Below are 24927 nucleotides of genomic sequence, written 5' to 3' on the forward strand. Positions count from 1 at the left end.
TAGCGAGTCTTAAATTAGTGGTTTTCTGTCAATCTTTTAAGTTGTTTCTTACTCCTGGTCAAAATGATGTCTGTATCACAGGCGTTAGCCTGTGAGTAATTTGAGCAAAATGCAGCCCTTGGTGTGTAAAGTCATTTGTATTTATGTGTGTGTGTGGCTTAGAATACATTTACTTTTGAGCATAGCAGCAGCAATGATGGTTCATAATGCTCACATATGTGGCACTCGCTGTACAGATGGTATTGTAGCTTATGCATGTACACACGCACACGCTTCACACATAATGTGCAGGAATTACAGCAAACTTCCTCCAAAATACTGTTTGGTGCTCTGCAAATGTGTGTGGAATTTTTTTCCCCTGGTTGTTTCCTTTTGGGGGAAAACGTGCATCTTTATTGGGATACCTTTGCATTCTAAGTTGTTAGTCTTTCCTTAATAATGCTTATTAATTCACTTAAATATTATTTGAAGGAACAGCTTCCTAGTGTCTTAGAGGCTTTTACTGCTGGTCTATTGCTCTCACATACAAATACTTTCACAGAGAATTTTCTGAGATTCTCTCCTTTTCCCAAGTCCAACAGGAAGCTCATTGTAAAGCTTTGCAATCACTTTTGTGGCAAAAGAGAATAGACGTTTTTCCTGCTTTATTCCCACTATAAAATTCTATGCACCTCTAAAGTCTACTTAAGTTACTGTTCAGTAAATTAAGCTGTACGTAATCATGTTTAATGTAGTAAGTGGCAGGCATATTTTGGCAGATATTGTATAAATATTTGCTCTGGCATAGATAAATACAAATTGCCAGTTGAGTGCTCTGATTTTTTTTTTCTATATAATCATGAACTTTAACACTTTTAATATTAACTAATATAAAGCTCAGTTGTTTTAAAAACAGGAAGAAAAAGTTTGTAGTAAGAATTTATTAGCATTCTGAATTATGTAGCTCAGATTTGTTTTCAAAAGGATGGCCAAAAAAGTATAACCCAGAGGCTCTAAATTGGTTTATTTAACCAGCTTCTTACTTTCATCTGCACCTTTAGTTACAGCGAACAGCTACCTTCCTCCCTCATATCCTGCAGTCTGTCACTACCTGTTATCGTTTATGGTTGAGATGCAACAAAGATAACATCATTTTCTAAACGTGCTTTGTGTGATGCAGGAGCGTGTGCCAGGAATACAGTGATGGCCCTGTCAAAGCTCTACAAACCAGCTGTATGGCTGCGGGTTTTTTCCCTCTAGCCCCTTGCGTGCCCTTTGAGCTGGACCATCTGAATGTCTCTACCTCTTTTGTATGGCTGATCCAAGCCAACTATTAGAGCAGATACTTTAGCCCTTTGAGCTGTCGTAGCTTTGATGTAGACTTACAAAGAGCACGTGTTTAGGTAGAATACTTAATTATATATCCAATTAATTCTGACTATATTGGTCTTCGATCAGATCGGTCCTGCCGTATGAGATAGGTGAACGTAAAGAAAAGTACGTCATGGAAGCTCACTTTGAAGCGTATATTAGGCATTTGTAATGACATACTTTCTGGTCTTAGTACAGCTGGTCACACGTGGATCGTAGCTCTTGATTTTTATGGGTTTTAAATTCTTTTAAAAACATTTTTGCACTTAACATGGGATTGAGCATCCCTTGAAGTCAGGTGAAGCCCAGTTAGCTGGACAGAACCTGTACGGAAATGCTGAAATGCGTTGGCTATGCTTCCTTCTAAAAAAAAGAAATCTGAAATCTGAAGTGGAGATCATACGTGAATACAGTCAGTTTTCATCAAGTGTCATACAAGTGATAGGACAGAGACTGTTTTGGTCCTAGTCTTTCTTTGTAAGACAAAGAAAACGGTTACATCAACGGCTTCCGTGCTCGTATAAGCTTATGTTGAGCTTACCTATGTTGCAGTCTCTCGTATTTTTCAAGGAATACACTACGTGTTTGCTTTGCTTACTGAACAGAGGAGTTAGTTGATTTGGTTGATTACGTACTCGTGTGTTAAACATACCTATAATTCCAGTTTGAAAAATTCAGATGTCTTTTAACTGGATAAAGTAATAATTTGCTCCATGAGTAATGAAAAAAAGATGGAAGGCACATTACTTGCATTGGGTAGTACAAGTTATTTTCAGTCTTAGCAGCTCTGTATGTAATTAAAAGAGTTCAAATGTTGCTTTCATCAAAACTGCTGTTTGGACAGATGATCTCTTTTCTTAAGCATCAGATAAGCTATGGCAGTTACCATTAAAATCCATCTAAGCCATTTTATTAAGTTGTTACTTGTTCTGCAAATAGCTGCCAGCCTTGAGTTCAAAAGAAAGTAGGTTCTGATTTGTTCCCATGTCACATGGAAGAGGTGTGCAGTGAAAAATCGTATTACTACCCTTCCGATGCTGTTTTCCGGAGCTCTGTGTGTTGTCTGCCATAGCCCACTTTCCCTTGCGTGGCTTGACAGTAATGACAGTGTAGCTAATATCAGAAGTTGATTCAGTTTATTCAGACAGGAAGACTGTTGAATTGTCCCACTTCCAAAGTCAAATGTTTGTGTTAAGCACAGAGATCAAATCTGTAGTGCACATACATAACATATGAGTAGTGTTTATTTCCCTAACTTTTCTATTCCATTCAGCTTTTGTTGACTAACCCAGATTAGCATTTTAACAACCCTGAAGTGAACTTCTGCCATTCTCCCTGCTTGGACAGTGTGTGTAGACCATCCATCATCCTGTCCTTGGCCACAACAGGCTACTGGCTCCATAACCATTTGGAGCTACTCAGAAACCATCCGACTGTGAACAGCACAGCTGGCTACAGCAATTTTTTCTTCCACACCACTGGCAGCATTGTCTGGCTATGGTAACTAAAGTTAATGTCCAGAACATGAAGTTTCTTTAGTTTTGGCACCCCAGCCCCACTGCAGCTCAGTGGGCATACCTGCAGAAGGGCTACAAAATGGCTGCAAGGAGTGAAACAACTGCTGGACTCTTTCTTTTCAAGGCTCCAGTTTGGAGACAGCACCCTGTTGTTTGGAGTGGGATTACGTTAACTCCGTACTTACTCGAGAGGGAGTTTGCTAGCTGAATCCTGTGCTCTTCAATTTGCAGATCAGGGTGTGCTTTGAAAGCCGCCAGCTAAAGAAACAGAACTTGCCGCTTTAACTTAGCCACGCAAACTGCCAAAGAGCACAGAAAGAAATGGAGAATTTCGGCTGTGTATTTCACACATTCTTGTAGAAGCCTTTTTAGTTCCACAACGGAAACCATGTGATTTCACAGGATCTGTGCCCAGACTCTAATACTTGCTACAGATGCTTTCCTTGGTTTGTTTTGCAAGATCTATGAATGCAATAGGAAAGAAGTCGTTACAGGATTTATTGTTTTAATTTGGACGTGTGCTATGAATGGCAGGTAACCAGCAGGTGATGTACTTGTGGCTCTGTGCTAATTTTACTTGTCGAGATTTTTGCATAACGTAAATAAATTGGCCTAGCATGGCTGTTTGTCATGTGTGAGCCACAGCTTTCTCACTAGAAGAGAACTCTTGCTTTCAAGAGCAAAGGAGGTCAAGAGGTGTTACCAGGCAGGAAGGGGCTGGGTGGAAGTGGAGGAGCAAAGAAGTGGTGGTGGAAGAGGAGGAGCGAGGAGCTCAAGCAAGGAAGTGACATTTGTTCTGTCCAGAATGGTTACAAACCTTGTAAATGAAATGGGTCCCTGGACAGCTTTGATTTATATTCTCCCACAGCAGATTGGCCTTGGTCTGCCTGACCTTGGTAACATTATAGAGGTCATATTTGCACACAGATACTCTTCTTGCAAAAAGGTTTGTTGTTGCTGCTGTTTTGTTGGGGTTTTTTTAACCATTGCATCTAAGCACCAAATTGCAGCCCAGGTTTCTAACTTGGTAGGCTCTGGATAAACGCAGAATAAAAAGGATGGATCCCATTCCCCACAGTGGATGGTTTACACGAAGAGACAGCAGATGGGTACAGTCAAGCAGTGGCCTCTAGAAGCAGGAGAGCTGTGTTGGCCTGCATAATCAGCAGCCGTGTTAGTGCACAAGCCGCCTAAACATAGCCAAGCTGCGTGTGTCGGGGAAAGGGGGGCACACGTGCTTGTAGGCATCAGAGGCAAAGGAGAGCTTTGAAGAGGGCTTCGGATGAGAATGAGGAGTTAATTGGCAGATGCATGTTGGGGGCTCTTCAAGTGCATGAGGGACAGCAGGGAAGCAAACAGAGAGGTGCTCATCTGGAAAGGTAACAAGTGAGCAGGGGGGACCAGCATCACAGACTGGCTGCCCACCAGAGGTGGGAGTGAAACCTCAGAAGAGATGAGAGGTGATCAGCTGGTCACTCAGCTCACCTATTACTGCAATAATAGGCTTTTCTTAATGTGAGCCACATAGTTCATCTCTCTGATGCCAAATGGTCGTGACAGCTGGCTCCCTGCTTTCCCAAGCAGCAGTAAGGTACCAGCTCACACCTCTGTTGGGTAGGACCTTCCTCAGAGCTTTATTGTGGCGTGAAACAAAAGGTGTTTCCCTTAAGTGATGCTGCTGTGCTTCCCAGGCGTGTTTATGGATGCTGGTGGTCGACAGGGACTGCAGCAGCCACAGTAGCAACAGAAAATGTTGCTGCTGTTTCTGTGTATATCCATTGTGACAGATGCACTTTGGGGTCAAAAGAAAATTTGCGCGCTTGTATTTCAAGCCCTTGTTTATATATCCCTCCACTTGGGTACCCCCTTCCCATGTTGCGTGAGCATTTCTGTGTCCTATTGGGCTGTGTAACCATCCTGTTTGGGGAGACTATAGAGAAGAAAAATGTGTATTTAACTTACAAAAGCCTCAGTGTATAGTTAAGGCTATAGTATTAAAATTCTAGATGGTGTTTGAATGTAGCCCAGTGTTAGTGAGGGAGCTGCGACTCTGCCTGTTAGTGTAATGGTAGTTAAAAATGAGGGCTGTAAGCAGTCTGCATGTTCCCAGAGTGGTGCAGCACCCAGGTGTTAAATATCAGAGTACTGCCTTGTGGGTCAGGGAGGCTCAGTGCCCTGTGGAAGCAACTTGAGCCAACCAAGCTGCAAGGCAGGAGAGGGCCCTCTGGCTTTCCAACAGTTGTCCAAGAGCCAGCATTGGCACCCCTTGCAAATATAGCGCTCTTGCGTATTGCCACCTGGAGACGAGTGCTGAAGAGAAAGGTAAGGATAACAGAGGAAAAGCAGTGGTGTGAAAGCTGTCAACAGTGTGTGAACAATGTTCCCAGGTGTCTCATGAAAGCAGTAATAAGGGGGGGGAAAAGTCATCTTGCAGAGTTGAATGGTTTCTTTCAATTTGCAAACTTCTGCTCTCTGCGACAGTTTCTTTAACCCAGCACGTGTTTATAAAAGATTAACACTGAAAAACCAGTAATTTGGGTTTGCTCAGTAAATCATATTTCCTTCATAAAGGAAATACTGTGTGGATAGTTTTAGCATGATGTAGGTTTTTTCTTTAGTGATAACCTCAGACAAAAATAATCAAATCCCATGCTTTGGGGATTAATCTGATTCCCTGCAAGGGTACAGATAGAATATTTTTTTGTCTTGTGTACCGCTGGACAGGTTTTACTGTGAGAGTGGATTATGGCTTTTTCCTCCCCCTAAAGCATCAGGTTTTCATCCTTGCCAGAGACATAACAAGCACGGCTCGTGATTGAACAGTGGTCTTACGTGGCAAACTATGCCAACACAAACCTAAATGTATTTGGTGCAGCTGTAGAGGAAAAATAGACCTGCAGATGTGTATAGTGTGGGGGTCAGATATGATTATTTAGTCACATTCTTACACTGGCCCAATATTATTAGTGATAACACAAGGATTTAAGGAAACCTTGCAATGCATTGGGGATCTTGGGAGGCCGGTGTGGAGGAGAGAATGGGACAGGCTGTAATGTAAAGCTTTAAAGCCCTAAGTCTCATTCCCTGATTTGCCACAGATTTCCTTTTGACCTTGATTGAAGCACTTGCAGTCCATATGTTACTGATTTGAAATTTTTCTTTTTTTACTTGTAAAGGTCTGATCCATGGCTTCTTTGTGGCTCCCTAGTCAAAATGCCTAAGTAGTGTGATGCAAATACTTCCCTGCTTTACAGGATGAATGTTATCATGAGGTGATGTAGCCCAAGTGAAAGACAGAGGGGAGGGAGAGCTGGTGCCCAGCATGGCTGCATCCTGTTCCAAACAACTGCCAAGTATGGGCTCTGCAGATTGCGTTTGGCCTGTGGAAAGCGGGCAGTTCCGTGATGCAGAGAATTCCCCAAACTGATGTGGTGCAGCACAGGGACATGCCCAGGCTTGGGACCCAGAGCAGGATAGCCATGGCTGCACACTGCACCAGTTCTGCCTCCAACCCCAAACTAGCAACAGTATGGGTATAATTTGCCTAACTGCATTTATATCAGTTTAATAACTTCAGCAGACTGTAGGGCAAGGAATCAGCTGGATCAAATCCTGCACTAATACATCTGATTTTTAAATAAATAAAAATAAATTTTTTACCACTACCCCTTTGTGTTCTTGATAAGCCAGCTGCTCCCAGAAGACCCTCAGCACAGGCACTTCTCAAGAGACCTCTGTCCCTCTGACTGTCCCCAGGGGCTCACAGCATTGAGCACCGATGTTCCCCCCCCCTTGCCTGTGAATATGTATGTACATACATTTACAAATACACACTTCGAGACTACAAAAGCAGCAAATATAATAATGTGATCCAACTGTTCAGTGCTAGGCTAGAAAGAAGTGTTTTTCTGCCATTATGTGAAAATTTAGCGTGACTGGAACAGAGTCTGCATTTGATTAGGCAATTTAAGAAATGTAAGAGACCTCATACTGTAGGGCAATGCTGCAAAACAATTGCTCGGAACATGTTCTAAAATTGGTTTGCCTTCACCAGATTTCCATGTGTTTCTGCACGACATCTCAAATGAAAATATGAGTAGTCACGTGGCAAGTGACTACATTTTGGTATTATGGTAAATAAAAGCAGCAGTTTAAACAATTATTCCAAATTCTGAGTAGCCTTTGAGATGAAAAAACCACAAAACTCTCCTCCTGTTTACTCTCCAGCTTGGGAAAGACATTTCATAAGACATCCTTTCACTGGTATAGTTAATCTTTAATGCTTAACAAGATAATAGTAATCATTAACTTTGAGCTTAGGCTTCCTCCAGGTTTTCATGCCTGCATTTTGTACATGTAATTGATTGTGCCCAGGAAAGTGGCACAGCACATGCTTTGCATATACAAATAGGTAACTGGGTGGCCAGCTACCAGATTTGTCCATGCAGAAAACCCCAAGACTAGTTAAAAGTGTGTTGTTCCCCAGTCTCTATAGGCAATATTCCTGTGGGCAAGGCTGGCTGACTGTTCCAGCTCTGAGAACGGCATGCTGATAATACCAGTGCAGTGCTTAAGAGGCTCTGATGTGTTTCTTGCCAGTTGATAGTCTTCCCCTGTCTCTCCCCTCGCATTTTCCAGCAGCCATTTACCTTCTCTTTGAAGTGAGAGCAGTGGCACGCAGCAACCTTTTCCCCAGCAGCAGCAACTCAAGCCAGTGAGCCCCATGCTCTAGCAAGGCACAGCACTGAGATGCTGGAGGGATGTTTATAGCAGGGGAGAGCAGTGGGTGGGAGGTGATGCTTTCTGGGGTGCGGTTGACAGCAACCTTGTCTGGGGCACAGCCTGTTGAAGAGCAGATGTGCCCTCTCCACAGAGCAAATCTCTTTTCTTCAGCTGTCCTGCTTGAGGCGTGTTCTTTCCCCCAAACCTCCCTTCCATTTCAAAACACCCCATTCACTTCATCCTGTAGGCAAATCCTGACTTCCTGGGCTCCAGCCATGTCTCAGATGGGCAGTGCTTATCTCTGGGATCAGGGCTGGAGCACTGCTCAAGGTGAAGGTTGCTTTCTCCACTGCTGGGAGGCAGCAGGGCTCGCAGACCGGAGACCCAGGGGTGCCGCCAGCGACTCACTCTGGCTGTGGCGTCAGCTGGACTTGTGCAGGTTGTGCCCAAGACCTTCATTACGGCCTTATCTGCAAATACTGGTTTCTGCCTGTCCCAGAGCTGCCTTATCAGATGATGCCTAATCGTGCTGAAATGAGTGGCAGTTTTGCTATGTAAATCACATACTGTAGGCTTGCAGGAAGAATGCTTGCTTGCTTCGCTTATGGCGCTCACCCACATTTGTAGCCAACCCAAGAGGGAGGAAAAGGTAATACTTGGGTCTAGGTTTTAGGCTTTTGTTTAGGGCCAAGGGGGGCAATTTGGTTGTTTCTAAACCCACATCCAAGCTCATATGTACTGCTGTAAGTAGTTAGATCTTCAGCATTGTGGTTTAAGAGTTGAGCTCTCCGGTTTTCAGGATAAAGGTATTTTAGACTAAAAAACACTATGGAAAAGCACCAGGCACCTCTGACACAGCTGTGAGCCGGAGGCACTCAAGAGTTCACCCTGATGAGCCACAGCTGCTCTCCCCAGCACAGTGGCATTGCTTTCCTTGGGTTGGGGTCGGGGCAGGGGTAGGAGCTGGTGCTACCAGTGCTGCCCATGGCCAGGAATTAATGGAGGATCAGTGCTGAGAGTATAAAACAAACCCTGAACATGACTGTATTGACATTCTCTGCGCCAGTCCTTGGACACTTTCACAAATAAATTTAGTATTTCCTAGGGCAGTCTCAGCTGGGCACAAGCAGTTTGAATTAATAAAATGCAGGCCTGCTAAAATGGTGAATCCGGAGCACTGCTTAAGTTAAAGTACCTTGCACTTTATCACTGATAGCTCAACCCTGGCAAACTTTCAAGGGGAACAAGTCCTGCAGGAGCTTTGTAAAACAGAACAGATTCGACTATAGATGTGAGCTGAAATCAACGGTTGGTTTCAGCTGGAGGACTTTTGTATCACCGTGGTAAGGGAAGGTGGTTAACATTCACTCTCAAAAATTAACTTAAAATAAACATAATTGAAGCAATCACTTACAGTTTGCTCAGCATTTTATTTCCTTTCCTGCTGAAGCTACCTTGTGTTAGAGTAAATTTTTGTTCACAGGAGATTTTAGCCCTCAAAGTGCATCTAATCAACCACTAAACACTTGCATCATTAGAAGTCACCCTATCCATTTTGCAAGTGTTCTGTCAGCTTGTTCTAGAGCAAGAAGGGTGCGCTTTCTGTAACGTTAAAAGCCTGCAAACAACTGAAGTGTAACTAGCAATACCGTAAGCCAATTAAGATGAAAGCTGTGATACTCAGTGGTAGGGTTTCATCACTTTAATATTAAACTATCTTTTTTTACTTAGGCATAGATCAAGAGGTGTTAATGCAGAGTCCTTAAAAGAAATCAAGTATTATCTTAAAAACAGCAGACCTGTTATTTGCATTTTCATGCTCAATTAATATCACACCTCCAAATATCCTAATTTTTTTCTTCAGAGCTGCAGATTTTAAAGTTGTTATAGAAAGTAAGGATGGCTACATACTGCAAGTTTAAATTTGAGTGTACCTTTATCGGACAGAAACAGTTTTTCTTGTCTATTTATTCATACAAAATCATGCTGTAAGTTTCTAGAAAGGACTACAGGAATTAAGGATGTTTCTTTTACTATAACCACAAATATTTTCCCGTGTTATTTGATAATTAGACAAAAGAGTCTGTCACCAAACTCCACAATATGAATTTATCACATCATAGACAATCTCCGAGACTCGAATATACAGTAAACCCCTATGTCAGGCATTGCCTTCAGGAACCTTACTGAAGTCAGCCTTCATTAGAAGAAACACATTTATACTGGAATGCCATTTGAAAAAAAAAGAAAAAGAAAATCACAACATTTATGCAGGCTGTTGTACTCTTGTTTTAGGAGGACTTACCACACTGAAAAGCAATTGCATCATTGGAGAACCTGTGTATAGATATGACCTAAAATGGGAATCTAATCCTCTGCTTCTCATATAATAGATACTGATACAGATTTTGAAGGCAAATGTTGCATTCTATGCAGAATACTTTCTGGCTTGTAAGCAAATGACTCGTTATACCCATTTCATGCAGTGAGACATAGAAAAAAGGACCAAGACCAAAAAAATAGAGGTAGGATAAAGAATTGTTTACTCCCTTTCTAGAGTTCAAGCCACCAGAGCCTGGGCCATGCTGGTCTTATATTTTGACTTGGATGATACAAAAATGCTGCATTTCATGGTTTGATTACCAAAACACACTTTGGCCTGGCTCCCCCAGTGTGTGGCTCTGCTCTAGAGTTATTTTATCCTGTGCACAGCAGGGATAAGGTGCTATTCTGAGTGAATATTCTGATGCATCCATGGTTGCCAATGCATACATTTCTACAACAGGTCTAGGGCACCACTGAAGGCAGCCTGTACCACCTTCACATATTTTCTTCTAAATGTTTTATCTTCTGAAAAGATTGACGTGCTTGACAAACCAAAATTCAGTGACAACCTACCTTTCTGTACTATGCACTAGTGAAGCGCAGGTCCAGCCCCTGTACCAGCACCTTACTGGCAAGCTGTTCTCTCTGCAGCTGGCTCAAGAAGTTGAACTTTTCCCACCTGGTAGCAGTTACCATCAGGAAATAAACTCATGTGTGAATCCTTAGCCCCCTAAAATGGAGTCACTGCCAGCACACCTTTTAACTTCATGAAGGCCAGAATTTGAACCATACCCTTTCAACCTGCAGTTAGTGGGCCATAAGTGAGTTGTACATCAAAAGATAATCCCTGAGGCAATAGTAAACAATATTTTTAGCCTTTTTACACTAGTCCTTTGCATCCAAAAAAAAAGGCAGGGGGGTGCTAAACACAAGTAAGTTCCCATTCAGAGACTAACATAACTTTTATTTGGTTGCAAGTGAAATCTGTTACTTGCTGTAACCCGGCCAACAGATCTTTGTTGTTTGAGTAGTTGTCGTGGTTTAACCCCAGCCAGCAACTAAGCATCACGCAGCCACTCACTCACTCCCCGCTGGATGGGGGAGAAAATCAGGAAAAGAAGTAAAACTCATGGGTTGAGATATGAACGGTTTAATAGAACAGAAAAGAAGAAACTAATAATGATAACACTAATAAAATGACAACAGTAGTAATAAAAGGATTGAAATGTACAAATGATGCGCAGGGCAATTGCTCACCACCTGCCGACCGACACCCAGCCAGTCCCCGAGCGGCGAATCCCTGCCCCCCCCCCCCTTCCCAGTTCCTAAACTAGATGGGACGTCCCATGGTATGGAATACACTGTTGGCCAGTTTGGGTCAGGTGCCCTGGCTGGGCATGAGAAGCTGAAAAATCCTTGACTATAGTCTAAACACTACTGAGCAACAACTGAAAACATCAGTATTATCAACATTCTTCACATACTGAACTCAGAACATAGCACTGTACCAGCTACTAGGAAGACAATCAACTCTATCCCAGCTGAAACCAGGACAGTAGTCTTCTGGTTAAAGAGCTTTGGAGCACTGATTTGGCCAGCTGCTCAGTGCCCTGAAGCCACTGTCCGAGGATGCACTGTGACCCTCACAAGGGGCTTGTCTCAAGGGCTGAGATGAGTGGAAGTTGCTGAGTATTGCACAGGATCTGCTTTGCTCTCGGTCAGAAAGAGGAACTGAAATCTCAGCTGTAGGCCCCGAGAAACTTGCTGAGCATCTGTGAACAAGCGGTGGTAAAAGATTTTTTTGTTTTAACTTTTATTTATTATTAGAGTGGTTTCATGCTCAAAATTTTGGAAGGTACCATCACAGGTATGCACTAGTTCGTGCGTTTGCACTAATTAGTGCTGTCAGGGATCCATTTGCATGCAGGAAGGAGCAGAGGACAACAGGGATTTCCTGATCTGTCAAAGTCCAGTCACTTGGGATTGTGGGAAACCACATCACATAAATTGGCTAAGCTCAGCATATTACTAATGGGTTCTGCCCGTCCCCCCTCAACATTACAGTTAACGCATACCTCCAAGCACGGAGGAGATCCTTGATCTCACCTAACAGCCTGGTTTTCCCCTGTGTCTGGTGAAGAAGGAAGATGATGTAGTCATTTCAGCCTTTTCATGCTATGTGCCTTTTTTTCAGCTTTTATTATTGCAACCCTTTTCTCCTTTGCCTTGCCAAACTCTCCACAAGTGAACTAACTTTTAGGATATGTCTTTTGTTCTGACCTATCTTGAACTTCAGCCTGGATTTGCCATACCACACTCCTGTCTGTGCTTAGCATTTTGAGAAGCATTTATTGTGTTAAGGAGACTTTTAAGGCTTTGGGGGGGGGTTGGGTTGGTTTTTTGCAGGGAGGGTGTTGTTTGGGGTTGGTTTTGTTTTTTAGTGAGTAGAAGGTATTGCATCAGTCTGGTTTGAAGCTATTTTATGTGTTGCTTCTCTCCAGCTGGCTGAATGCCCTTTCCCTCCCCCCCTTCTCTTTACGTGGCAGTGCACAGAAAGATGATTGATGGAGTGTCACCAGTGCGTTGTCAAAGGCTGGAGTAGATTAATGGGCAAGAAACACCAGCCTGTTCCCCTTCATGTGTGATTGTTTGAAGGAGGGCTCATATTTTAACAGAAATTATATCCTGCTTCTCTGGATTCCCCCAATCAGGAATTGAAGGATGGGATTCGTATCTGAAATTGAAAGGTGCCAGCCACAAAGAGCCAGTTTATTACTTGGGACAACTGTTACCTTCCACTTGACCAACAGCACTTGCCCTGAGGCCTGTTTCAGTCAGGCTGCTGTCGTCTTTACCGATGGGGATTTATGCCACCAGTTAACGTTTATACCTCTGTTTCTTTGTATTTGCCTACACGACTAGTTATGGCATAGACCAAATGGCTGGAAGATCTCTGATCTGTTACTAGCTTTTCCACCTGGGTGACATTGGCCAATTTGCCTGTGCTGCAACAAATGATCACGCGTCACCCAGAGCAGCTCAGGTCCTTTGACAAGGCTTTTTTGGTGGTTGGCCTTAGTCAAAAATTCAGTCTTGATCTGTGCCTCAACTCCCCAGCTGCAAAACAGGGATAGCAATATGGTAATTTCCAAACATTGCACTTGCCGTGAATTGTTTCCTTGCAGAAATGCTAGGAATGCAATTTATAAGAGAAATTAATCAAAAACTGGCTGAATCCTTGCTGGGGAAAAATAATCAGACCCAGAGTATGATTGTTTTCTGCATTTTCTTGAAGGTAGGCATTGTCAGCATTTCATAATCAGCTATTCTGTTCCAAACAGATACTTCAGCGTTGTTATTTGTAGTCCCCGGTAGTGGCCTCTGTTAAAAGGGTTGAATGTGGCAAAAATTATGTCTTTCACACCAGCCTATCTGTGTCTACCAGAAGCATACACCTGGCTGTCATAAACCCCTGTTCCAAGGGCTAGATGGAGCCCATTTTTTCTGATTATCCAGGGAACAGCTGTTATTCCAAGTTTATTCTCTTTTCAGTGGTTCTGATCTCAAGCCTGTGTCCAACCAGCTAAAAGGTGCATTGAAATGCTTCTTGAAGCAGGTGCATTTCCTTTTCATACGTAGCTAGAAATCAGAGCTACTGTTCATTTTCTTGTAATGTTTTAACAAGCAAAATAATAAAGAAATCTGTATTTCTTACCTGGCTTACCTGGTAAGTCTTACCTTACTTACCTGGTAAGAAGTGATTACCTGTGGTTTGCTGATCCAGTCCAGCTCTCTGTCTGCTTTTTGCTCTTGTCATGACAGAGGTCTGTGCTTCATGCAGCTGTAGACTTTTTTTTTGATAGGGACTTGTGACAGGTGATGTTTAGTTAAAAGAGATTGCTGAACATAACTATTCCTGCCTTTCGTGTTCTCAGAGTTCACCTCTGGAGTATATTAAGAGGTTTGGGGGTTTTTTGAGGAAAACGTAAATATGAGTTTGTTTCTGCTCTGGATGCAATCTCTAGGGAGACACATCCTGTGGTTTTACATTTACAAAACTTTGCCTTGTTTTAGGGAGTATGGTATACCCCCTGAGATTTGAATCTAATTGAGAGAACTGATACTCTCTTTGTTTACCTGGCATTTCGGTCACATCCTTTTTGGTTTTGTGACATTGTGGTTTTAGGTCATAGTTTTTGTGGCCAATACACAGCAAGTTGCCCTTTTGTTCTCTGCAGCCATTTCCTCCAGCCCAGAACACAGTATCTGCCTTTGTAAGGCAGGTTACATTTAAGTTTCCTATTTGTTGCCCCAGTGGATTCTTCCTAGACAGGAAAGAGCAAAAAAGAAACTTCCTAATACGTGCCCATGCTTGATAGTGGCAGAACTTGTACAGGTTGCAGGCTGTGTGCGTTCTGCAGCCAGGCCAGGGTCTCTTTGAGTCATGATGTGTGGGCCATGAACAGGCTCATCTTCTATGCTAACTAAAGCCTACATGGCTGGGAGATCTTCTTGCTCTTTGGCAATTTGTATTCATTTGTTCTCCAAGAAAACGAGGCTTCAGGGAGGACTTTTACTAAGCACCTTACAGATGTTACTGTGCACTGACTCAACATACAGTTTGTGTGCCTCCCCTTTCTCTTCTTTCACTGGGATGTTAGTGGGTTGGATACTTGGAGTCTGCTTTTCTTGAAAAAAAAAGACACAAAAAAGAAATTATGTAACCATTAATGATTTGTTATTGTGTCTGGGAGCCACTGTGCTGCAGGACTTTGCTCTAATGATGCTTTCACAAGAAAGAACTAATTTGACTAACTTTATTAATTCCAGTTTGTTTTAAGTTTGCTCATCAGTAATTTAACGCAAGATGCTTCAGCTGAAGAGGCCATGTCAGGACAAGGAAGAGCAGAGGGAAAGTGCCAGGAATCATTAGTGTTTATTAACCACTGCACTCATCAATCTTGACTAAGAGCACAGCCCATTCGTTCTGGACTGGTGGACTGAGATACAGAAATATCATTAACAGTGGAAAACGCTTCTTTTGAGGTCAGTCTGTAATGGACAGGCATTCAGACAACACCTCCACCCCCAAATATTATCAGCCTTTAAGTTGGTTTCCTCACAGTCCTGCCTGAACTGACAGAGCTCAGCAGCCTTATGGAAGGAAGAAGCCCTGCCCCTAGCCAGCTGTAGCATCAATTAACAAATACAGTATTTTCATCCCCAGTAAACATTACTGAAAGGTTAAGTGTTGTTATGAAGGGGTTTTTTAATTGCTTTTCAAATTATTAAATGATTAATACTTATGTGCTTTGCTGGATCAGGCCTGGCACTTTGTGCTGGCAATGTGTAAATCTCACAGCAATTCTTGAAACATTAAAATGGAAAGACTTCTTTTTTTCTCTTTAGACAAAGAGTTTAATAACCAATTTCAGCAACTGCAGGGCATCGAGCTGGTGACTCAAAGCTGTGACCTGTGAATCGGGGCTGAATGAATGCCTCCAAAAGGTTGGAGGAGGGAATAGTACTACATTTGCCAGGTTTCTAATGAGAAATATGACCCCTGCCCAGACCACTTGTGGTCATTAAGGATCGCATTTCACTTTGAGATGCGTTTTCTTGCATCCTACCCAAATTGCAACTTGAGTAGTTACATTCTGCTCACTAAAATATTCCTGCGGTTTAATTGGAGAAGTTGTTTCCCTTCCCCTCTTAAAAGCTTTGTTGTATAATGTTGTGGTGCTATCTTAGTATGTGCTGTATAATCTATAGAGCACACACACACACAAAATAACCCCACCGTGAAAGTCTCTGAAGTTGCTAGCTTCCTACAGTAACAAATAGAATTAGGGGGAAAGTGGCATCTTGGGAACCCAGCTCAGCATTGTGCCCCCATTTGAGTCTCTTGCCATCCTTGCAAAGCACGGGACAAGCACTGCCACACTGCAGAGGCAGCATTTTCGCATTTACTGTGCACTTGTGTAAATCACTGCACAAGGCAAAGCATCAAGTGTCTGGTCCTAGACATAAGGTCTTTCGCAATGAGCATGTTAAGCTTAGTATTATGATGGCACAGCCTGGAAACAAGCAATAACTTTAAAACATGGCATGGATGTTTAGACAGATTGTGTATGTCATGACTTTTTGTGGATAAGATTTAGGTATTTTATGGGGAAAGGGTTTTATTGGATGACATTCAGTGATAGAGGGGATGGAAAGAGATTGTAGTTTAATTAAAATTCTAATCCTAAGTTTGACAATTTTTCTTGCCAGGTCAGCAGCCTGCACGTTCTGTTTGTGATTCCCGTGAATTAAATGGGCTGACAGGCGTCAGCTTCTTCGGAAATGCCTGTAAATCCAGCTAAAAATTAGCAAACATCAATATGTTTCAGAGCAGCTTTGAGTAGGGATATGTCACGCAGCAGTTTTCCATCAATGTACATACAGGAGCCTTTCATAAGCACCAATTTAGTCCACTGCTGCCAGTGCTCAAATACAAACAAAAAAACCCTTCTTCTCCAGTAGGAAGTCACATTTACTGTCCTGTGCTGCTGAAATCTCACTGGCGTGTTCCTGTTTTCCAGGTAGTTAAACAGTGTTGCCGCAAAGGTAGTGCTCATCTTTCACCAGCCATGAGGCTTCCTCTGCTTTGTGCCTCCGTGATGCTAATGAGTCTGTCCCAGTGCCGAGCTGTCAGCTTCCCTGAAGACGAGGACCCTATTAATGTTGTTGACTACCACTGTAAGTAATCTGCAAATGGTGCTAACCACTGGGGAAAGAGTTTTAATGTTTGGGTTTTTTCCTTTGGGAAGTTAAAAAAAAAAAAGAAGTCTCTTTCCTTTCAAATTGAAATGTGTTTACTGGCTTTGTATCTTTAATAGAACACTTAATCATTTTCTTAAAAAAGCAATCAGAAATACAGCAATAACTTCAGGAAAAAGAACATTTGCTGACATTAGCCATCTTTTTCTCATTTATATTCAAGACATTACTCAAGGAATTTAGTTTAAACCCTTCTACACCTAGTATATACAGCTAATCAATGCCATATATTGATTCTTTAGCTCTATAATCCTGAGTGATGGTGTAGCCCATTTTTACTTGCAGATTCAAGGCAATATCCAGTATTTAGAGGACGCCCTTCAGGCAATGAATCTCAGCACAGACTGGACTTCCAACTGATGTTGAAAATTCGAGACACACTTTATATTGCTGGCAGGTAATTTTCCTTCACTCAGTTCATTAGATTAAAATTCTTTTCTCTTCTGGTTTTGCATTTATGTGTAAAATTCATTTAGAAAAATCTGCAGAATATGATAAAAATAAGAATTGGGAGAGGACTTCCCAGAGAAATATACCGTATCTATGGCCAGTGCATGAAAATTGGATTTGAAGGCTGCAGTTACTGTAGTTATGCTAAACCAATGATCAAATACTCTTTTACCTCTTTTATATTACTGCCCTGATCATTTTAAACTTGGACTGACACATCAGGGATGTAGGAATTGAGTATAGCACACTTGAAATTTACAGTCCGGATTAGTCTTCAGCAGAACAGAAGGACAGAGATGGATAGCTGGACACTGTAGGTGCTGTCTAAGGACCATACCAATAAAAATTAAAACCACCCCATGTTGCCCATGACCAGTCTTCTCTGATTTGTATTAAACACATAATAAATCCATAAGCATTTCATAGAAGTTTCTGGTCTAACAAAACACTCTAAAAATAGATTTAGCTTATAAAAAATAAGGCAAATGAATTAATGAATTTACTTGTGTCTTTTTGCAACAGGGACCAAGTTTACACTGTAAACTTAAATGAAGTTCCAAAATCAGAAGTTACTGCAAGCAAGGTGAGTAGATACAGGTGCTGGCAAGGGAGAGGTATTTTCTTTGGTTTTAATTTTTTTAAGATTTTTTTGTGGAAAGGAAATCTAATGTTCTTTTCTGGTTTGATTTAACAGAAATTAACATGGAGGTCAAGGCAGCAGGACAGAGAGAACTGTGCTATGAAAGGCAAACATAAAGTAAGCTTAGCACATACATCATAGAATAACAACACAAATATATGTGAAGTCTGTGATCATACATCTTACTCTCTTTTCAGGACGAATGCCATAACTTCATTAAAGTCTTTGTTCCAAGGAATGATGAGATGGTGTTTGTCTGTGGAACAAATGCATTTAACCCTATGTGCAGATACTATCGGGTAAGAATATTGAAAATGTCATTAATCTGTTACTGGGTTTGCTTGCACTAATTATGCTATAGCAAATACATCCAGTGTGATTGGAGAGTGCTTCAAGGTGAAGTAAAAACAGACAGAAGCCAATGTGCTGAATTAAGTTTTGTGGAAAGACAATGTTTTACTTCTGTGCCAGTGTACAAAATAGAAATGGCACTATCACCCATTTATTTTTCTTCTCTAGCTGAATACCTTAGAGTATGATGGGGAGGAAATTAGTGGTTTGGCAAGATGCCCATTTGATGCCAGACAAACCAATGTCGCCCTCTTTGCTGGTAAGAACTTTTGCTTGTAATGAGTCTAAATGATTAATGACACCAAAGGAGCCAGAGAGCTTTTAAAGCGAGCACAGGAAAGCTAAAGGTGTCATGGTGCCCCTGCTCTTAAATTTTTAAAAGGGCCTCCAAAGGATTAGAAGCTGACCTGTTAATAAATAGGTTACAGCACTTTGGGGAAGAGTAGAAGGAAAGAAATGGGGAAAAATACAGGCTAGTCAGAATTCTGTAGATTATTAAAGGCCTCTTAATACCACGTTTTCAACTTCTGTTTTAGATGGAAAATTGTATTCAGCAACAGTAGCAGATTTCCTGGCAAGTGACGCTGTTATTTATCGCAGCATGGGGGATGGATCTGCCCTAAGAACAATAAAGTATGATTCCAAATGGATAAAAGGTAAGTTGGGGGAGTATTTTCCCATACACATGGCAGATGTAATTTCAGTGGCACAGAGGGTCAGGTAGTTCACAGCCAGCATGATTTACACGTATGCTACAATGTGAGCATATATGCAGCTTTCGATATAGTACGATTATGACAAAAAAGCAGTTTAATACAAATAAAGCAAAATTTTTGTTAAATACATCAGTGAATGAATCTGCAGTAACAAAATACCTTAACTGAAGTGCAATTTCTGTGAGGCCTTTTTACAGGCCATTAGCCAACATTAGAGACTTCAAGTTCGTTTAAGCTCCAGCGCACCCATATTTGGACATTCCTAAAGTATCTGCAAGACTGGAGCTCATGTTAGCTGGTATGGACCTGTGGAGAAGCCGCCAAGTCACACAGCATAGTCAGTGTCGTATGCTGATTAAGTAGTTCTTTGAATTAACCTTCTCCTTACTCTTTCTTACAGAACCACACTTCCTCCATGCCATAGAATACGGGAACTACGTTTATTTCTTCTTCCGAGAAATTGCTGTAGAGCACAATAATTTAGGCAAGGTAGGTATCGTCACAGCGAGCTGTCAGGTAGCCATGAGCCGTGGCAGAATGAGATCATCCTAAAACAGCATCAGTAACAAGCACAGTTTACAATACGAAGTAGGGGCTAGTACAGAGTTCGCACAGTTTTCCCATCATTATAATTTACGGTGGGGGTGGGGAGGAGAGAAATAGAGCAGTGCATTCTTCAGCCAAAAAGTTGTTTCTGTTCTCTATGCCTTGCTGTTTAGGCGAGCTCGCTACAGGTATCTTTTAGTGTTGCTCTGGCCTTAGTGTTGCTGTTGCCTTAACACTTGCGGCAAGTAATGGAAAGTCTGAGGGTTTTTTCATGCATATTAAAGAAACAAAAGGAAACAACACAAAAGAAGAGTTTCAAAGAAGTTTCTCTAATGTCCCTGGATATTGAATAATTCAGTCATGCCAGTACAGAGTATAATACTTGTGCCTCACCATGGAAGGATATTCTATAATAAATTATTAAGTCCTTTACACATGGTTAATTAAAGTCTTTAAATCTCACTAACAGTATGATTTTGAAGGGAAAAAAGGGTGGGGACAAGCTGCAGAGTTGCATTTGCTTGGTGATAGGTTAAGATGCCTGTGCACTACGAGCTAAACACTGTTTGCTTTCATCCTTTCTGTGCAGATAAATGGCAGCTTCCTGTTAACAAAATTATCTTTGGTGTTTCATTAACAGCTCAGAAACAGGCACTGTCTTCCTTGCATCTCTCAAGCCTTTGTCCCTTTTCTTTTTTTTTTTTTTTTTTTTTTCCGGTCACAGGCTGTGTATTCCCGTGTGGCTCGCATATGTAAAAATGACATGGGAGGGTCCCAAAGAGTCCTGGAGAAACATTGGACATCCTTTCTGAAAGCTCGGCTCAACTGCTCAGTTCCTGGGGATTCATTCTTCTACTTCGATGTTCTGCAGTCTATCACAGACATAATAGAAATCAATGGAGTCCCCACAGTTGTCGGTGTATTCACCACACAGCTTAACAGGTGAGAGATGAGCAACCTTACATCAAAGGTAGTTCTTTGGTTCTCTTTTACACTGAAATTGGTGCCATTGTAGTCTGAGTTCTTGCAACTATTTTTCTAATTTTGCAGCATCCCTGGTTCAGCAGTGTGTGCTTTCAGCATGGATGACATTGAGAAAGTCTTTAAAGGGAGATTTAAAGAACAAAAGACTCCTGACTCTGTTTGGACAGCTGTACCTGAAGACAAAGTACCAAAGCCAAGGTAAAAGGTTCTTACTCATGGTGCCATAATATCGTCCTTGTAAAGAGCTACCTTAAATCAGCTGCACTCTTGAGTGTCTTGTCAGGTAAAAACCAAAGCAGAGCTTTACACTTCAGCCATAAGGATGCTCATTAGCAGGCTGCCATCTCTCATTAACTAAAATATCAAGAGGAAAACAATGTTGCTCTCCTTTCAGACCTGGCTGCTGTGCAAAACACGGCCTAGCAGAAGCTTACAAAACCTCCATTGATTTCCCAGACGAAACACTCTCCTTCATCAAATCTCATCCTTTGATGGATTCAGCTGTTCCCTCAGTCATTGAGGAGCCCTGGTTTACCAAAACACGTGTCAGGTATGACATTGTTCACAAATAACGCATGTGAAAAGGAAAACGAGAAAGCGCGCTGTTAATGATACACCTTTTGGTCTTGATAGATACAGATTGACAGCAATTGCTGTAGACCACGCTGCTGGACCCTACCAGAACTACACAGTCATATTTGTTGGCTCTGAAGCAGGAGTAGTACTTAAAATCTTGGCAAAGACCAGGCCTTTTTCTTTGAATGACAGTGTGTTACTGGAAGAGATTGAAGCATATAATCATGCAAAGTAAGTATTATGAGAACACCTAAGCTCTTCATCTTGTCCTTGGTACCTAGCTAAAACAAATTATGGTAAACGAAAACCAACTCATTATCACCAGCATCACCTCTTGTTTGTCATTTCATGGTGTTCCCTGTGTTGAATAACCTGAAAATATTTGGTCACTTGCCATTTTGCATGGGTTGAGTGAACAACCTAATTCCACTCCAGTGACGTCAATGATACAGTCTCATTCTTCCACAAATAGATACACTTCTTCCTGAGTATGACACGTCAGAACTGTCTGCTGCTGTTAAAAAGAAATGATGTGAGCTTATCTTGAGGGTTTCTCAAGAGTGACCAATAATGTATAAACTACATCTAATCATTTTAAACTTGCTTATTCTTGCACAAAGAATTTGGGAATGGAAGCGTTCCAATTAGACTTTACAGTTGTCCAATACAGGACTTCGGTTCTGCTCTGTTGAGATATTTATGCCGACCGAGAGAACAGAGAAAATGGATTTGGATTTCTTTCCTACATAGTTCAGCGAACTTGTCACCTAGCTGTAAATAAGAGCCAGAAGCTGGCATTTGATAACCCATAGGTTTGTTTAGAAATCACTCAGCAAAGACCAGTAAGTTACACTTATATATGTAAAAAGTCTCTTTTCAGTATCTGCATAGACAATAAATAAATAAAATGTTTGCAGTGTAAGCGTTGCACAAAGTACTACAGTTACTAAAATAATGGCCTCCCATTATTTTTGCTGACCAGGTGTAATGCTGAGAGCGAGGAGGACAGAAGAGTCATTTCCCTTCAGCTGGATAGAGACCACCATGCTCTGTTCGTGGCATTCTCCAGCTGCGTCATTAGAATTCCTCTGAGTCGGTGTGAGCGTCACGGGTCATGTAAAAAGTACGGCCCCGTTCCTGAACTCCCCCTTAAAGGAAAGGCACCAACATCTCTTAGGAAGGAAGTAAAAAATGCATGATTTTTTGGGGTTTTTCTCTTGCAAGGGCATGTATTGCTTCACGGGACCCGTACTGTGGCTGGTTAGACCATGAGGCATGTGGAAGAGTGACACCAGGCATGCTGTAAGTATTCTTTTATGCTGTAAGTATTCTTTTTCAGATTAGCCCAGCATCTCTGCATATGCTTTATAGACCATGTGAGCTCATATCCTATGCCTGTTCCCTTGCACTCAATTCATAAATCTCCATTTTTTTTTAAGATGTTTTTTCAGTGTACTGTATATGTAAGAGAACAGAATGCTGAAGTCTGACCTAATTCTGCAATTTCTGGGTGAAGACTTACTTTCAGTGGGAGGGTTTTTTGCGGGGGGGGGGGACGACAAGCAGACCCCTAGGAAGAGCAGTTGGAGGCAGGAAGGCAAGAAATTGCTACCTGCAAACCTGAGCAGCTCAGAGAGGACAGTAGACAGTATGCTGCCCCAGGCGCGCTCACGGCCAGGGCGCAGTCAATTGCAAATATGAAAGCACAGGGTTCACAGCAGGAAAAGAGTAAGATTTTGCCTCCACGCTGGAGCTTGGGTGATATATATGCATACCAAAGGCATTTTGCACAAATCAAGTCTGTAATATACAGTGCATTAGCAGCTGTATCTGAAAAAGAGGCCTTTGTAGCAGGCCAGTGCAAAGTTTAACTAGTATAATTGGATGGTTGTATCTAAAAACAAGAGCATGCCCAATGCAAAAGACATGATGAAGTTGCTGAAAAAAGGGATTTTTTTAATTTTTTTTTTTTCTATTTCCTGGCATAAGCAGGTATATAGAGTTTTAAAGCCTGGTTATAACTAACTTGTTCATTTTGTAAAACAATTTTTGGGGCCATACACTAGCTCTTGTGTGTGTTTCCATTTGCTGCTTCCAGAAAAAAAAAAAAATCACCATTTGTTTCCCTACTAATACTGTTAATTGCAGGTTCTCTTTGTTTGTTTCATACAACCACAGCACCGGAGGATATGTGCAAGATGTCGAATACGGCAACACAGCCCAGTTTGGGGACTGCCATGGTAAGGCATAGTCATTGCTGCTCGTTAATTATGTCTCAACAGTAGTCTGTGGCCACACCTCACTATGGATGTTAAATTTATGATGAGCTTTTCAGTAACATGGTGAACACATCAGCTAGTGTTACTGTGGATGTTCACAAAGCTGAGCTTTTTGGTCCTGGGTGGCAGAGTTTTGTCTTTCTTTCACCAGTTTACAACTGTTTGGGGTCTACAGCAAAGTATTGAAGAATTTATTTTTTGTAACCAGTAATATTTTATTTTTTATTTTCCATTACTCAGGTTTGAGATCTTTTGCTTTCTTTTTGTTACTTTTTACTGATTACTTGTTCCTTTAATTCTTTTAGAAATTTTGCCTACTACAGCTACACCAGATTACAAAATATTTGGCGACCCAACATCTGGTTAGTTTTTTTTAATTTTTTTGAATTAATGACCTTTACTTTCCTTCAGTTCAGCATTTTCAGCCCTTTTTTCCTTCCTTTTGCACAGTTGGCAATCCTCCATTTTTGTGCTTTTACTCATGTTCCCACTGATGGTAAAGATAGTCAGACTCTTCTCACTCAGCACTTCACCCTGTGTAGCCGCATGTTAACAGCTCATTATTTATTGAGACATCTTTTATTAAAGAGCCTGATTAACATAGATGACATCTTCACTGCACGAACGTCCACTAAGCTTTTACTCTTTATCCCCAGCCATGCATTTGTGAATGCCCCTATTGGTCATCTCTAGTAGATGAATGGCAGAATTTCATCATCTTCCTCCTTACCTCTCCTTTCCTCTTTTCCTTCTTTCCCAGCAAGCTTTTTGCACAAATACACATTTTCTAAAATGTGTATTTCTATATTTTTTAAATGTTTTAAGTAAGTAGTTTATGCTAATGGAAAAAATTTAACATCACAAACTATGTAGCTGAATGAGGACTTGTGGAGACAAAGGTGGCTCAGAAAAAACTTCATGCATTGTTGTCAGATGGACTTTGGCATCCTTTTCTCCTTCAGTGATTTTTCTAGTAGCGTTTTCACCGTCAGCCCCTGCTGTTCAGGGAGATAGGACCCAGTGCTCCTCTGTTGAACTCAAAAGCAGAGCTGTGTTGACTTCGACAGGAGCAAGACTGAGCCCTTATTTTCCAGTCTTTGCTCCCAGAACTTGGGTCTCTGCTTTCAAACCGAGGGCACATTTCTGACTGACAAATATGAAAATAATCTGTTTGTATGTTAAATTTACAAGAGCGCAACAAGAACAAGAACATTATTTTGTGTTTTGGTTTCTGATATTTGCACTTCTGTAACTTGACAAGAAGTAATGTTTGAGACAAATATTTCCCAGATATACTTACCTGTAATGTAAGTTAAGAGACTCACTTAGGAAAGCAAAAAAAAAAACCCCCAAACTGTGTTACATGGAAATGCTACCTTGCTTGCACGAGTGTTTATCAACTGAATTTTCAAAGTGGTATTTTAGGACACAGATACAACCGAACCTTATTTTCAAGTCCTGAGTGAGTGTGTATTTGATGTACATTTCTCAGTCAGATCTCAAGCCATAGACATTCATGCCCAAACCTACTGGGATAGTGAACACAAAACACAAAGTAGACGTTGGACTGTAAACCCAGTTTGATGTGTTTCCTCCTCATGTGCATTTTCATGTAGGCTACGGTGGTTCTGTTCAGCAGATGTACCACA

General features: G+C 41.5%; 1 protein-coding gene across 14 annotated transcripts in view; it reads left to right on the top strand.

The window, feature by feature from the left end:
* The window catches only part of SEMA6D (semaphorin 6D), a 233407-nt gene that overhangs the window by 201914 nt on the left and 6566 nt on the right, over window positions 1–24927 (top strand). For 4 of the 14 annotated variants that reach the window (XM_069798271.1, XM_069798272.1, XM_069798274.1 and 1 more), the window contains 16 exons: window positions 16499–16655; window positions 17022–17133; window positions 17709–17769; window positions 17881–17943; window positions 18024–18125; window positions 18346–18436; window positions 18714–18833; window positions 19294–19382; window positions 20164–20381; window positions 20490–20621; window positions 20818–20973; window positions 21057–21230; window positions 21982–22122; window positions 22224–22301; window positions 23148–23239; window positions 23584–23640. In XM_069798271.1, the coding sequence (XP_069654372.1) occupies window positions 16547–16655; window positions 17022–17133; window positions 17709–17769; window positions 17881–17943; window positions 18024–18125; window positions 18346–18436; window positions 18714–18833; window positions 19294–19382; window positions 20164–20381; window positions 20490–20621; window positions 20818–20973; window positions 21057–21230; window positions 21982–22122; window positions 22224–22301; window positions 23148–23239; window positions 23584–23640 (1795 nt within the window). In that variant the 5' untranslated portion in view covers window positions 16499–16546. Of the gene's footprint in view, window positions 1–4963; window positions 5190–16498; window positions 16656–17021; window positions 17134–17708; window positions 17770–17878; window positions 17944–18023; window positions 18126–18345; window positions 18437–18713; window positions 18834–19293; window positions 19383–20163; window positions 20382–20489; window positions 20622–20817; window positions 20974–21056; window positions 21231–21981; window positions 22123–22223; window positions 22302–23147; window positions 23240–23583; window positions 23641–24927 lie in introns of those variants that run through there. The other 10 variants (XM_069798263.1, XM_069798267.1, XM_069798266.1 and 7 more) reach the window with 9 other exon arrangements.

The sequence above is a fragment of the Haliaeetus albicilla genome, chromosome 12 (genome assembly GCF_947461875.1).
Source record: "Haliaeetus albicilla chromosome 12, bHalAlb1.1, whole genome shotgun sequence".
In the NCBI taxonomy this organism is placed as follows: domain Eukaryota; kingdom Metazoa; phylum Chordata; class Aves; order Accipitriformes; family Accipitridae; genus Haliaeetus; species Haliaeetus albicilla.